The sequence below is a fragment of the Podarcis raffonei genome, chromosome 6 (assembly GCF_027172205.1).
Source record: "Podarcis raffonei isolate rPodRaf1 chromosome 6, rPodRaf1.pri, whole genome shotgun sequence".
NCBI classification, from domain to species: Eukaryota; Metazoa; Chordata; class Lepidosauria; order Squamata; family Lacertidae; genus Podarcis; species Podarcis raffonei.
Genome location: NC_070607.1, coordinates 6,701,008 through 6,716,655, shown reverse-complemented (window position 1 = coordinate 6,716,655; position 15,648 = coordinate 6,701,008). Strand labels below are relative to the sequence as shown.

The 15,648-nt window shown below is 42.5% G+C and overlaps 1 protein-coding gene across 3 annotated transcripts in view; it reads left to right on the top strand.

Annotated features, from left to right (window-relative positions):
* ACBD6 (acyl-CoA binding domain containing 6) overlaps positions 1–15,648 on the top strand; it is a 102,312-nt gene that overhangs the window by 46,629 nt on the left and 40,035 nt on the right. For 2 of the 3 annotated variants that reach the window (XM_053391328.1, XM_053391330.1), the window contains exon 6: positions 2,334–2,423. The exons of the other annotated variant lie outside the window; for it this stretch is intronic. In XM_053391328.1, coding sequence (XP_053247303.1) covers positions 2,334–2,423 — 90 coding nt within the window. The remainder of the gene's footprint in view (positions 1–2,333; positions 2,424–15,648) is intronic. 3 annotated transcript variants of the gene reach the window in all.

Below are 15,648 nucleotides of genomic sequence, written 5' to 3'. Positions count from 1 at the left end.
TTCATGATGTGGAAGAGCCATACCTACCTAGCTGGTGGCTTTATGAAGCACTGCAAAGAAGTTTGAATAGTCCAGAAAGAAATGCACTTCGTTACAAAATTTCATGAGCTGCATTATGATTTCCAGTTTCACTTTAGTACAGGTGGTTAGGAAGATCATTTCTCCAAGTGTGTCACATGTTACATCTGGATTAAATATTTTAGTAGGTAGTTTTAATTAAGAACTGCAATGTGTACAGTCCGAAGGCATGAGATTGAGGTTGTTTCTAAAAATGTGAGTTGCTTTTTACTTAAAAGTTTGTGGACTGAAAAAATACAGGATGTTTTTAGTTTAAGATGATGAAACTTTCTAAAAATGTTCAAAGTCCATAAACTTTCAAGAGCACTGTTGTTCTGGCCATGGGTGGGAGTCTGCAGGATGAGGTGACATTCTGGGTCACAGACCCGGGTATATCGTGCCAAAGAACAGTAAAGGCCAGAGAAACAGGAACCAGTTCTGAGATTGGCTGAAGGTGTCCCACAGGACCTCATACAGGTATGAGGCAGAGAATTTGTGTCAATGATAGCCAGAGAGAGAGAGAGAGTGACTGAGCTTACACAGAGCATGAAGTCCTAGCTGGTCCCACCTTTCCAGGTTGAGGAGTGCTTCATTAAAAGACCTGTGCTTGCTCTTTGAGTCTTGTACAGTGGTGCCTCGCAAGACGGAATTAATCCGTTCCGCGAGTCTCTTCGTCTTGCGGTTTTTTCGTCTTGCGAAGCACGGCTATTAGCGGCTTAGCGGCTTTAAGAAAAAGGAAACGAACTCGCAAGAACTCGCAAGACGTTTCGTCTTGCGAAGCAAGCCCATAGGGAAATTCGTCTTGCGGAACGACTCAAAAAACGGAAAACCCTTTCGTCTAGCGAGTTTTTCGTCTTGCGAGGCATTCGTCTTGCGGGGCACCACTGTACTCCATTGGTAATTGGGGATCTCTTTATAGGCTCAATGAGTAGGTCTGAGCAACTGTGACCTCTGGTGTTGCTGATTGGTCCTAAGCTTCTGCCTCAGATATTCAAGCACAATTCTCTCCATACACACCACCATGTTTTTTCCCTATACCAGACCACTGGATCAGCTAGGTTGTGTGGATTGTCCATCAGTTTCTCACCTCAGAGGAAATTTCCTTGTGGTAAAGGTGGGGAACCTGTGGGCCTCCAGTTGTTGCTTGACTACAACTCCCATCATCTCCAACCTTTGGCCATGCTGCCTGAGAATGCTGGAAGTTGGAGTTGAACAGATTTCCCCATGTAAACCATGTCCTAGGAAGCACAGTCATGTAAAGTCCTCCTAAATTGCAACATAATCCTATAAAATTCCAATAAAACAAGGCTATTGCAGTGCAGTAATGGTAGCAAATAAACCGACTAAATGTTACGCTTTTAAATATGGGAAATTCTTTTATCTTTTTGTTTTTATGAATACTTTTAATAGGCTTATAAATGGTTCTTGATCCGATGCAATAGCCATGCCAAAGTGGTTAGCTTTCGGTTGGCTCGTGGGACTGTCCCAACATGTCATCGGCCCAAGGCATGTGGCAGGTCACACTCTGGACCTTGTTTTCTTAGCTGGGCAGGAAGAAAGTGATCTGAAAGTGGGGAGTATTGACATCAGTCCCTTGTCATGGTTGGATCACTTCCTGTTACAACTGAGGATCTCAACAACTTTCTCCCTCTGCAGAAGCAGGGGATCTATGAAAATGGTCCTCCCTCAGAGGCTGATGGACCCAATTGCTTTTCAGATGGCCCTGGGGGATTTCCCAACTTATATGACTGAAGCCCTGGGTGACTTGTGGAACATCTGGATGGCTTGGGCTTTTGTCATGATTACCCCTAAGCACCCTCTCCCACTCCTTGGAGCCCGCTTGGCTCCTTGGTATACTCCAGAGCTTAGGAAGAGGAAACAAGCTGGGAGATGGCTTGAATGCAAGTGAAGAGAAAAACTGGTCAAATGCAATCGAACACTGTTGAGGGCTGATCATCAAGCTTACCTGGTGGCCGTGAAGACAGCAAAGAAGGCATACTTTGGCTGCCTCCATTGCATCCTTATTGGTTTGGTTTGTTTTTACATGTTTTGTGTTCTTGTTTTGTATTTTTGTGCTGTGAACTGCCCTGTGATCTTCGGATGAAGGGTGGCATACAGATTTAATAAATAATTATAATTCAGAAAGGCACTTATTTTGTTACAGTGCAAGCGCTGTTGATATTAATGTATCAAATGAAATGCTTTGAGGCTCACATTGGTTATCTTAAGCTCTTACAACAGTTTCACTCAATGTTGTTGTTTGCTTGATATTTCAGGGCAGAGCTCTGCTGCACTGGGCATGTGACAGAGGACACAAGGAACTCGCCTCAGTACTGCTGCAACACACGGCAGATGTTAACAGCCAGGTACAGATCGGAGCAGTGACCACTCTGGTATATCTAGTGCATTTCAAAAGGGAAGCAAATACAGCAAAAATGTTCTCAGTTGCACAACTGAAGGATATGTAGGGTTCTTTCAGGATTCTGCTCTGTTTGGGTACTTTTGGTGCCTCTGCTCATCATAATTTCAGTGTTGTACCGTTTAATGTCTCAACAGCACCATGTCATACTTTCTACAGAACATAGGAGCAGCACAGTCCCTTCTTACAAGAGTTTAGCACAAACACAAGCGAAGGGAGGAAGAGATGAATGGAGGACCAACTTGGGTGATATGTGGGAGTTAGCACCCATACATATTAACTGAAAAGCATCACCAGGGTTCTGCTAGCTTGAGGAGTGGGTCGGAATGGCAAGAGGGGGGTTTACCCATTTTCCCTCTGACCATTTGTCACTTGAAATTGTGCCCCTCTCTGGCTGTTTTCCTATAAATGTGTAGTGGTGGAGATGCATGGGTCTCTGTTTCTTTTCCCCTGTGAAGAGAAAAGCAGCTTCAGGTGGGCAGTTTGAGTGAACAAATAATGAGAAGAAAAAGACTGACGTGTTTCTTTCGCCCTCCTGCTGTTCCTCCTCACACGGATGAGCAGAAGAATTCTGTTGGAAGAATTTTGGAGGAGAGGTTTTATAGAAGCGATGATAGATTGTCTGCATTATGGAGATGTCAGCTAAGGGATGAAAATCAGATAAGTTGAATCTGAGAAAGTGAGGACAATTAAATAATAGAGAGGAGGGGAATTTGTTTAAAGCGTTCTGTTTTCACTTAAAAGTGCTAGGAGCCTAAAGATCATGCAGAAAGAGAACTAATGCATCAGCTTAGAGGTGATGAAATCATGGCTGTTGAAGGGAAATGAGATTTTTTTTTTAAAGATGACATACCAGCAAAAGTGGGGCTTACATAGCCAAGGGATGAGTAGAGCACAGATTAGAGTTTTATCTAGCTACGAATTTCCTTCCTGATGTACAGAGTTAATTGACTACTGTTGGGTTATACACACTGGCTTCATGAGAGAGAAACCCTACCAGGGCTGGAACACGATTTATTTCTACAGTCAGTTTCTTTGGTATGATGTGCAGCAACTTGCTTCCTGTGCCCTTGCTTAAAAATACTTACATTAAAAGCAGTCAGCTTTTTCAACAAACAGCTTTTTTACAAACAATGCAATAAATAGTTGACTAATAGTTGCTTCATTAGTAAACTGTTGTTATAAAAGTTCAGAAGAAGAATAGGTTTCTTAACGAGCAACACAAGCTTAGTTGATGAAGTGTTTAGTGCTTGATACTTAAGTAGGTGCAGTTAAAGTGCATATTATTCTTTGATCCTTAGATATCTTTTCAACCTGGTGTACCATGATAACAATCCATGAAAACTCAAAGTTTAAGATGTTCATTTCAGTTTTTGAAAGCAACAAAAATGTACTGGTTGCAAATTTTAAACATGGAATTGACTTGGGAAATAACATTTTTTAAAACACAGAAACCTTTCTCTCCTTTTCTCTTTCCTACTTTTTATATATTGCCATTTTCTAGCCAGATTATTTGGGGTTAATAATGGTTATAAAATGAAAATATTTTTGTATTACACCCCCTCCCAAATAATAATAAAGGAGGCTTTCTAAAAGGTCTTGAATGGAATAGAAATGTATCAGAGAAGCCAGGTATGTGCACATAGACACACATGCATCCATGACTCCAACATGGGTTAAATTCTAGTAATATTTTGTGTGTTTGTGCATATGATGTTATCTTTATGCTGAGGAAAGCAGAGACCTTTATGCTAGAGGAGGACATACTCCAAACTACAGTTGCAAACCTTTTCTCAGAATAAAAAAAAAGTTTCCACATACACTTTAAACATCAGAAGATTTGTTCTTTTATACAGTATTAGTTAATTTGAGGTTACGGAAAACTTTAGAACTTTTCTGTTAGTCATGTCCTGTGTCTACACACACCAGTAGTAAACTGAGGCTTGTACCTTCATCAACTAACCATACAGTAGTAAAACAATGCTTTGCTTGAGAGCTGCATTTGCCAGTCAGAGTGAATAGTACTGGTCTAGGCGAGCACACTTTGATTTCTAAAGCAAAAGTTCGGCCAGTTCTTCAGTGCTTGCAGATGGTACCACATAGTGAATACTAATGTGGAATGGCTAGAATGAGTGTTGGGCAGTGGTTAGATCCAGAGTCACCATTTTTAGATGATCGTGGGAACCTGAAAAACTGCTGTAGGCACAACACAGTCTAAAAAATACATCTTATATATATGATGTAAGCAACAAGCACACATGGATTCATTCACAGGAGGGCTCAGATGTTTCATATGGCAGGACATCTTTGCTGGTCCCAGTTTATTCTCCCAGTCTGTATTTTGGCCTTAAAGACCCGAATGAGAGTGCATGGAGGGTAAGTTGTAAGAAAGCTTATTCTGCTGTATGAACAGCAACATTGCTGACCATGGGGCACATCTGTTAAGACATCAGACTTAACTTCCAGTTCCCCAGCTTTGTGGAGTTTTGAGTCAGCTTGAGGTGGCCTTTACTCTGGCCTTAAACTGGCAGGTGTTTAGGGGGGGAAGTATTTGAACTGCAGCAACAGAGTGGCAGAGCTTTTTTCCTTCCAGATTATAGAGCAGGCTGAGTCCAGCTCTTTTCAGTGTTGATAATTACCTTTAATAATACATTTGAAAAGAGATGGTGATTGCTGGGATGGGGGGAGTGCAGAAAGAACTAATTTGTGGAGTGGGAGGTAGGCTTTGCTTTGTGTTGAAAAGGGTCATTTGTGTAATCTAATTACCTAAATCCTTAGCCACAGGCCTTTTCCTAGTGGGTGGCTCTGACTTGAGAGCTATACTTAGAACTTAGATGGTTTAGGCATCTTGTAAGTGAGTGGCTGCCCCAGATCCAAAATCTGCATCTCCTGTTTTGTTTTCTAATTTTAACACAGATTAAAAAAATAGGTATGCCTACTGTGAATAAATAGGCATAGTTCAGATATAAAGGTAAAGGTAAAGGTACCCCTGTCCGTACGGGCCAGTCTTGACAGACTCTGGGGTTGTGCGCCCATCTCACTTAAGAGGCCGGGGGCCAGCGCTGTCCGGAGACACTTCCGGGTCACGTGGCCAGCGTGACAAAGCTGCATCTGGCGAGCCAGAGCCGCACACGGAAACGCCGTTTACCTTCCCGCCAGTAAGCGGTCCCTATTTATCTACTTGCACCTGGGGGTGCTTTCGAACTGCTAGGTTGGCAGGCGCTGGGACCGAGCAGCGGGAGCGCACCCCGCCACGGGGATTCGAACCGCCGACCTTTCGATCGGCAAGCCCTAGGCACTGAGGCTTTTACCCACAGCGCCACCCGCGTCCCAATATATATTCAGATATAACACTGGTCTATTCTTTGTGTGGGACACGGGTGGTGCTGTGGGTTAAACCACAGAGCCTAGGACTTGCTGATCAGAAGGTCGGCGGTTCGAATCCCCGCAATGGGGTGAGCTCCCGTTGCTAGGTCCCTGCTCCTGCCAACCTAGCAGTTTGAAAACACGTCAAAGTGTAAGTAGATAAATAGGTAACGCTCCGGCGGGAAGGTAAACGGCGTTTCCGTGCACTGCTCTGGTTCACCAGAAGCGGCTTAGTCATGCTGGCCACATGACCCGGAAGCTGTATGCTGGCTCCCTCAGCCAATAAAGCGAGATGAGTGCCACAACCCCAGAGTCGGTCACGACTGGGCCTAATGGTCAGGGGTCCCTTTACCTTTTTATGCTTTGTGTTATGTGCACAAGTCTTTGGCTGATTGTGCTCTGCCTTCTCCTCTCCCCTTCCCCTCTCCTATTCACAATTTCTGTTTTTCAGTTAGCTGCAGTTTGTTCTCATGTGTGAACTTGGAGTGGTGGTTTGTCTTACGATTTAGAGCAGAGGTAGCTAACCCTTTCTGCCCTGAAAGCCTTGTCAATACCTTCCAATCCCTCTGGGAGCCACCTGTAGCCAAAAGGTGGGTGAGGCCACCTACAGCTGACATGCACACCAGGTAATACACAGTCATACATGCATATAGACATACACAAGCAGTGCAAATCTTAGATGATAAATCTGGTGAGTGGCAGATTGTTCCTTGTTCCTTAAGTACATAAGCTTGCTGCTATGCGTGCTATGCTTGCCGTTCGAAAGGTCGGCGGTTCGAATCCCCGTGGCGGGGTGCACTCCCGTTGCTCGATCCCAGCGCCTGCCAACCTAGCAGTTTGAAAGCACCCCCGGGTGCAAGTAGATAAATAGGGACCGCTTACTAGCGGGAAGGTAAACGGCGTTTCCGTGTGCGGCTCTGGCTCGCCAGAGCAGCGATGTCACACTGGCCACATGACCCGGAAGTGTCTCCGGACAGCGCTGGCCCCCGGCCTCTTGAGTGAGATGGGCGCACAACCCTAGAGTCTGTCAAGACTGGCCCGTACGGGCAGGGGTACCTTTACCTTATGCGTGAGGGAGCTGTGTCCAAAGGTAACCAAGTACTCTCAAGCTAGTTTGTTGCGTCATTGTACTAAAGCTGTAATTTGTGATATGGCTAATTTCCATCTTGCGTAGGATGTTATAAAATTTGAAGTTATCACCAAGATTCATACCAGATTAAGAATATAAGCAGTAACTCTTATCTACTGAACGTTAGAAATAGTTTGAAAGTAACTAGGTAAAGCCCCAAAGGCCTATGATCACAGTTAACGCATTAAACGCAGGAAACCTGCCTGGAAATGGGCAGGTCTGTTATATCCACCAGGATATGAGTTGAGCGCTGAAGGTTCATGGAGATAATTGCAGAGTGATATAACATATTTACAAATCTTTCTTACAGAGGATGTTAGAGAGAGACCTCTAGCTGATAAATCTGAAAGTTTACCACAGTTTGAAGTGTTTGTAGAGGACACAATAGACTTTGAGAGGATATTGATAGTTTAAATAAGTCTTCAAGACCGGATTGCATAAGATCCTTTACAGATTTGTTAACAATGCCAGCTTTTTATTTATTCTAAAAAAGGCAAATTGGGTGAGCTTAACAAGGTAAATTGCCTGGTATTAACACCAGCCAAACATTCTTAACTATGTTTAATTTAGATAAATCTTGATATATTAGTGAAGAATTAGAATGCCTTTGTGAGAGGAGATAATTGTTTTCACAGATGTTTGTAAATAGCAGTTTTACCAGTGTAGAGGAATAAACACAGAAATACTTAACTCTTTGTAGTTTGGACCTGCATATGTTCCATACACAAAAAGGAAAACTAAAACAGGCACTATTATCAGTTGATACACTGTTTGTTTTGTTTAACTAAAAGATTTAAATCCTGCTTTTGGTTCCCCTATAGAACTCTAAAAGCAGCTCATAGCTTGAATAAATTGATAAATAAAATCACAAATGATCATAAATTTCCAAAATAAGATGGCAGAAGCAGTTTAAAAAAACAAAAACAAAAAACCCTTAGTGCCAAGAACAATGCATATCAAAAAAACAAAAACAACAATGCATATGGCCTTAACAACAATACCTCCCATTTCTGTGAGTGTTTATTTGTTTGTTTGTTTTCTATACTGCACTTCATCTAAGGATCGCACGGCAATTTACAATATCAAACACAAAAATACATAACATAGTAACATACAAAAACAGTTACCCCAATGTTTAAAAGGCCATAGATGTTTAATCTGCCAAAGGCTGGGAGAAGATGAATATTTTTGCCGGGCGCCTATCTCTCCCACTTCCCTGCAACACACTCATTCACTCCCCCAGGTGGGGCAAATACTGCCTGATAACTAAGAAGAAAAGGGAAATGATCCCTCTGTCACATACACAAATGCACCTTCTCTCTAGCAACTGCTCTGAAGAATGTCATTCGCCTAACACTCTTACCTTTGCTGCCTCATTCCTCTCCTCCTTTTGGTTCTACTCAGCTATAATCTTTCTCTTATGGGAGGGATGGAGAACATTTTCTTGCTGGTGGGCCAGATCTTAACACCTCCCCATCCCTCATAGCTGCCCACTTGTCAGTAACCTGGTGTCAGGTGAGGCTGCCCTTTGAAGGTTGGACTGAGTTGGTAGGACTTCAGATTGCAGCATGGGACGTTGAAAGAGCCCTTGTGCTGTTTCAGCATAGTTTTGCAGATGTTCGCAGGAGCATTGTAAGGGCTGTTTGAAAGTCCTTTGCTTACATTGCTGCACTGCTCCAGTGTGGATTGTACAAAGGGCTTTCTAACAGACCCTGTGATGCTCCTTTAAAGGTACATTGCAGGCCTTTTTGAAAGCTCCGCTGCACTTTTAAATTCCTGAGCTTCAGGGGACAGGGGTGGGAGGGAGAAGTGGTTTTAGCTGTATGCTATCAGCTTCCCCCTCCTTGAGCAAGACATGCTCTGATCACCCATCAACTGATGAGGGGCTGGGCGTTCACCTTGTTGCAGCGAAGGAACAGCAGGGAGCCCACTTTAAATTCCTGATTGTTCCGGCCCCACACCTTACGTCATAAGAATGTAAGAAGAACTTGCTGAATCAGGCCAATGGTTCATCCAGTCCAACGTCCTGTTCCCACAGTGGAACCAGATGCCTGTGGGAAGCTTCAAGCAAGGCATGAGCACAATAGCACCCTACCCCACATGTGGTTCCTAGCAGCTGGTATTCTGCCCCTGTCAGTCGAGGTAAAGCATAGCCATCGTGGCTAGTTGCCATTGATAGCCTTGCCCTGCATGAACTTTGATGACTTTAAAAGAAGATTAGACAAGTTGGTGGCCCCATCACAGCGAATTCCATAGTTTCCCTGTGTGGCGCATGAAGTAGTACTTTCTTCTGTTAATCCAGAATCTTCTAACATTCAGCTTCTTTGGGTGCTTGCGAGCTCCAGTGCTCTGGGGTAGAGGGGAAACCTTTTCTCTATCCTCTTTCTCCCATGTCACACATAATTTCTGTTATGCCACCTCTCGCTTCCCCTTTCGCTAAACTGAAAAGCCCCAAATGCTGCAACCTTTCTTCATAGGGGAGTTGCCCATGTATGACATTCAGTGTTACACAGGTGGACGTGACTTCCTGAAAATGGTCTGGTGGGCTAGGTTTGACCCCTGGGCTGGAAGTTCCCCATCTTTACTCCTTGGGCATGCTTGGGGGAAATGATGCTGTGACCTCAGCCGCTGTTATAAGAAGCTCCCGTCTTGATAATACCTGTTTGTACACTGAGCAACCAACACAACAGAAAAGAGAAAGAGGTCTGAGGGGCTTTGTTAGTCCCAAGATTCTTACTCGTGTTTTAACATTGAGTTGCCATTTTAATTGAAAACAATATAGCTATCTTCAGAAAAGGGCAAGGGCACTTCAAGGGTGTGAGTGGGGAAATTCTTAAGTATGGTTATTCATCAGGATGGTAAATGGTCTTTTCTGCCCCCCCCCGGGGGGGGGGCTGGAAATTGAAATGAACAACAGCAGGAGCTTTTCTTTTAAGAGCTTTGTGTAAAATTTATACCTTTAGCATTTCTTTGCTATTGTATTGCCAGAAAGCCAGCTGTTCAAAAGACACAAGTGTACATTTTGTTCCTTTCCCAGGAAAGATCAGAATGTGCTGCTTCAGCATTGTTCTGCGTTCTTACCTCCTGTACCATCAAGTGAAATCTTCCTTCGTGGCATTGTAGAGCACCATCACTGTGCAATTTGGTTATTGCTTCCACAGCATTTACAGAGGCTGTAAACCATCAAGACCTATGCAGTTTTTGTTGTTGTTTGCTTGTTATTGACTAATAACCTAATGTACTTTTTTAAAATTAAAATACGCCTGCTTCTTGGGAGAAAAGCAATGACAAACCTAGACAGCATCTTAAAAAGTAGAGACATCACCTTGCCAACAAAGGTCCGTATAGTAAAAGCTATGGTTTTCCCAGTAGTGATGTATGGAAGTGAAAGCTGGACCATAAAGAAGACTGATCACCGAAGAATTGATGCTTTTGAATTACGGTGCTGGAGGAAACTCTTGAGAGTCCCATGGACTGCAAGAAGATCAAACCTATCCATTCTTAGGGAAATCAGCCCTGAGTGCTCACTGGAAGGACAGATCCTGAAGCTGAGGCTCCAATACTTTGGTCACCTCATGAGAAGAGAAGACTCCCTGGAAAAGACCCTGATGTTGGGAAAGATGGAGGGCACAAGGAGAAGGGGACGACAGAGGACGAGATGGTTGGACAGTGTTCTTGAAGCTACCAGCATGAGTTTGACCAAACTGCAGGAGGCAGTGGAAGACAGAAGTGCCTGGCGTGCTCTGGTCCAGGGGGTCACGGAGAGTCGGACATGACTAAACGACTAAACAACAACAACTTTTTTCTTTTTTTAAAAAAGTGGGCTGTTTACTCAAGGTGGAACTGTGCCTTACAAGTATTGTTACATTTAGGGGGCGATTCTGACTTAGTAGCATTCAGTCATAATCCCACAGATGGTAGCTTCGCCCTGCTGGCTTCTCAGCCAAGCACATCCACCAAATGTCTGAACCTGAACTATACCCTTCAGTCTGTCACCAAAAATGATACCAAGTTGACCCTCTGTGTCCACACACAATTTTGTGTGTTTCTGTGCCCCAACCAGTGGCAGCTACTGATGTCAGCCAGTGTCATGTTTCTTGCAAGATGTAGTTCTGCCTCAGCAAGGGCAGTGTTGTTGCCACTATCTTGAGTGTTCACTTGATCCATTTTGGGACAGATGTTTTTGAAAGATGGCCAACCTGCCAGTGTCAGTTTTGATTTCAGAGGAGGGGACTTCTTTCTGCCTCAATATGTAACCTTTCCTGTTGCAGACTGAAAGCATTCCATCAGTTTAGATGGGAAGGTGCTTGTGAGTCAGAGGGCTTCTGGAGACAAAGATGCAGAGTATCAATTCTTTTATAGTACACTCATGCACGTTTTTGGGAGGGGGGGCATGCTTTTCAAATAGAGACAATACAAACATAATAAATGGAAGAGAAGGTTCATCTCCCTCATGACTCAATCCTTCTCAAACGACATTATTATTGACTGGACCATTGGTTGCCAAAAAGAAAAATCAATTTTTAGAAGTACTTGCTTGGCCACAGATCATGGTACTAACCCAGCACAGACAGGCTGATTTTATCAACTATCTGAAGACTAATTTCCACCATTAGCCAGAAATGAAGTAGAAATTATGGATAAATCAAAGATGGCTTCGTATTTCTTTCCATTTTCTTGCTCCTTTTTATTCTGTGCCTCTAAAATGCTTTTATGTCTCCTTTAATTCTGTCATCTTCCAATTTGATGCAGTTATATAGTCTATGTAGCTCAGAACCTGCATTTAGTGTTGTTTTGTGTTCCCCAAAAGCTCTATAACACACTCTCACTCACTCACTGTCTCTCTCTCCTCCCTCTTGCTCAAACCGTTCCTTTCTGGCCTCCTCTGGCTCCAATTGACATTCTTTTTGCAAAGGTACAGTTGTGAGTGAGCATCAGTATTACGAATATAGGACAAGACACACCAATAACTTAGTGGTCCACCTTGAAGGAGGGGTGTAGGGAAGCAACTTTTCCCCCACCGTCACCATCCCATGAGAAGTCCACGAGTAGGATTAAAGGGCAGTATACTTACGGCTTTTGCTCACCTGTTTGCCTTGCCTTCAGGTCTGTAATTGTGCCAGAATTCTCCCAAACAAATTCTGTTTGCATGTATATGGCAAATGGCAATAAAAAACGTATGGATCTTTTTCACACTTTACTACAGAAACAAATGGCTGTATGCAAATTTTCAAGTAGTATAGCTGCTAAAAGACAATCTTGTGTTGTACTACTTGGACTGTTAGATAGCTCTGATGTGCAGCCAGCACCCTTCTCTCTCAGACTTGAATCTAACAGCTCTAATTCACTTTGTAAAATTACCATCCAAATTAAAAGCTGTTAAATGCTGAAAGACATTTCTTAGGTATCCAAGGCTTTTACTGAAAAATAATACTGCTGACCTTTTATGATTCTTAATGTACTAAATTATGTCCAGTGCCGTACATACCTTATATAACGTAATGTAAGACTACCGTTACTTTGCTGTGCCTCTAAGCATACATTGCAAGGAGGGATTACAAATGTTACTTAAAAATCAACATGTTAAATCACATGTTGGAATAAACCTAGCTTTATCTAAGTAACCTACAAGTGTATTTGCCATGATGACAGGCACTGCAGTGGGAAGGGGAATTGCCAAAAATGCACCTCCCCCATTTCACTGATGAATCCTTCTGTCAGTACACAATGAGCACCCAAAAGCTTTATATGCTGCTGGACTGTGTAATTTTTTTTCAACTTTATCCAGCTTAAGGAAGTTCAACTTAGACAAGAATTTATTTATAGGATTGTTCTCTAGTATAGATTAGCCTCTGCCAATGACCTGCCAATGTTCCCTGATGGTTAATCGTGCTGGCTGGGGCAGATGGCAGTTTGCGCTCCAAAACAATTGTAGGTACCAGGATGGGGAAGGCTGGTATTGATCCCTATCAGATTGGACAAATGTATAGATTTCTTCAGAATACTTGAATCTTCATAAATTTCTTTGCAGCCATGAAGAAGAAGGAGTAGTCATGTTAAATCTTCTAAATTTCTTACCTTCTTCAAATATGTATTTCTTGGTGCCTTCAAATGTTTAGCTATGCTTTTGAAGAGGCCGCTTGGGTATGTTTTGCTTCTTTCCCAAACGGTTGTTCTCCAACATCCTGTGTTGCATTTACTTAAAAAAACACAACCCAGTAATTCTGACCTATTTTACATTAGTAGGTCATTATCATCTGAAAACATATTATTTAATCTCCCATCTTCTTTCACAGCTTCAGTCCTTATTTGAATCTTTTCAAAACAAAAAACAAAACCCTGTGATCGGCAAGTACAGCACTCTCAGACTGAGTGTTTACATTTCGACCAGGTAATGTGAGGAAACAAGTACATACATTCTGGAATAAGTAATTTTTTTTTTTACCCTAGAAAAGAAAGTATGGCCTCTGTTTTTTTCTGAATATTGTACTCTTCTGATTGCCTTCTCTATCCTGCGGCTCCTTGAGCACTTCCGCTACCAGATTTCTTGCTGCAGGCCTGCCGAAAATGCCAAGAGAGGAGGGCAGAGAAAGTAGCAGCAGATCATAAGTGTAAAAAGGGTAGTTTGCCCAACACCAGTTCTTCCCTGCTGTTTCTCAATTTGGCCGTTCCAGGAAGCTGTCTGTAGGCTGCAAGCATATATGCCCACCCTGTTTATACTCCTGCCAATGGTTGTGAAATCCATTAACCGAAAGAAAGGAAAGATCTGCTTAGTGACAGAGGGTAGCTTTCTGCATTAAAGCATTGACTTGGTGCCAGTCACAGTTATTAGAAGTGGCACAGCTCCACATTTCTCTCACAGGTCTCTCTGAAGAATGCAGGTTGGCAGCAGGTTGAATGCTAAGTGGTCAGTGCTCAGCAGATGCTGTTTATGTCTTCTGAGGGGGGAAAAAAAACCTTTTCAGCAAAAACATCATTCAAAGCATTCACAAGTTTCTGCTGGAACTTTAAAGTATTTTTTGGATACGACAGTGATTTATTTTGGTTTGTACTCTACCTATTGGATGTGGACTGGAGTACTTTTCAAAACTTGCTAGACTTTGGTGTGTATATTTTCCCCCCTTGTGGTGGTGGTTAATCACGCAAATTATTGGGAGACTGCAGTTATTGTTGATTAGCTCATTTGTGATTCACAGCGTTCCCTAAATATGAAACTTGCTATCAGGAAAGAAGATGAGGGTTTTGAAATGAAAAAAGTCATTCCTTCCCACACACCTCCTGTTCTAGTATTTGAAGCTGCCCTTGAAAGAATGTACAAAGCTTTATATTTAGGTGCATTATTACCAGTGAATAGTGTAGAGGACTTTGTTTTCAAAGCTGAGCATCATATAACCCAGTCCTAAAACATGCTTCTCTTGGAAATATTTTGACAGTGGTGTATATACTGATACATCCTCTTAATGTTGCAAAACAAGTTATTTGTGGTTGCCAAGCATCCAAATTCAGATATATAGATATGTCTGGGTTGAAACAGCAGTAGGTTTGAGCTAAATATATTTCCCATTGAAATAAATGTACTATATAGTCTAGAAGATATGCTTTTGGTTAACACCTATCACCCAAAGTCTTTTCTACAAAAAGTTTCATCTAATCCACATAGCTGTTAAATATTAATCCCCTCCAAGAAATGTTTTGTGGAATGTGCCTCTAAGCATACATTTTAAAAATCGTATTTTAATGTGGCATATTATGTTCTCGGATGGTCCTTTTTAATTATGCTTATCTTGTTACTGTGTACTTAGATTTGGTGGTTTAGTCATCTGACAAACATGTGCCTAATGTGCTAAATCACCTGTATAATTTTGGAAATCGTTTAGAAGGTTTAAACCCTCTTTGCTCTTTAAAAAAAAAAGTCAGGTGTGAAAATGTAACCTGTTGTTCAAGAACAAAACAAGATTCCTCTGGCAGCTGAGTCAGTTTTCCAGGTGAGTGCATCATAACAGAAGGGCTCTAGCCTCAAATTGTTTCCTTTAATCCTGGGTTTCATCTTGAAGCATGAAACAACATGCACATCTTCTGTCTCTACTTAGCAGTGACAAATCCCTATTTTTCAAGATGGCATCAATCATATTCGCACCCTGTCAATCCACAGAACTCTCTCTGATGAAAGAATTTATCTGGAGTTAAAAGGAAATCCTTCATTCCTGCTGCTGCTTATAGACTTCTGCTGCTGGCTGTATTTAATAGGAAGATGACAGTTGCCCAACACTTTAAGCAAACCAGTCTTTTTGCATGTTATTAGTGGATATTGGGGGGGGGGGAGCCAGGCAGCTAGCTGAAGAGCTTGTGTTGTCCCTGCACAGAGCCTTGCGTTGCTGACTGACTGGTTAAAGGGACCTTGCCTTATTTTGCAGTCTTTGATTTCTACAAGGCTGGGAGACAGAGGTACTTGAGGGAGCTCATCCTCTTGAGTTAGAATAAGTTTGGCAGAACTGAGACTTCTGGCAAGAGGGCGTCCCTGGACTATCGCCAGCACATAACTCCAGTGCTCAAAAGCTTGCACTGGCTGCCCATATAGTGCTGGGCCAGGTTCAAAGTTATTGAATTAATTTGCAAGGCCCTTAACAACTTGAGTCCAGGATACCTCAGGGACTGCATGATTCCTTATATCCCTGCA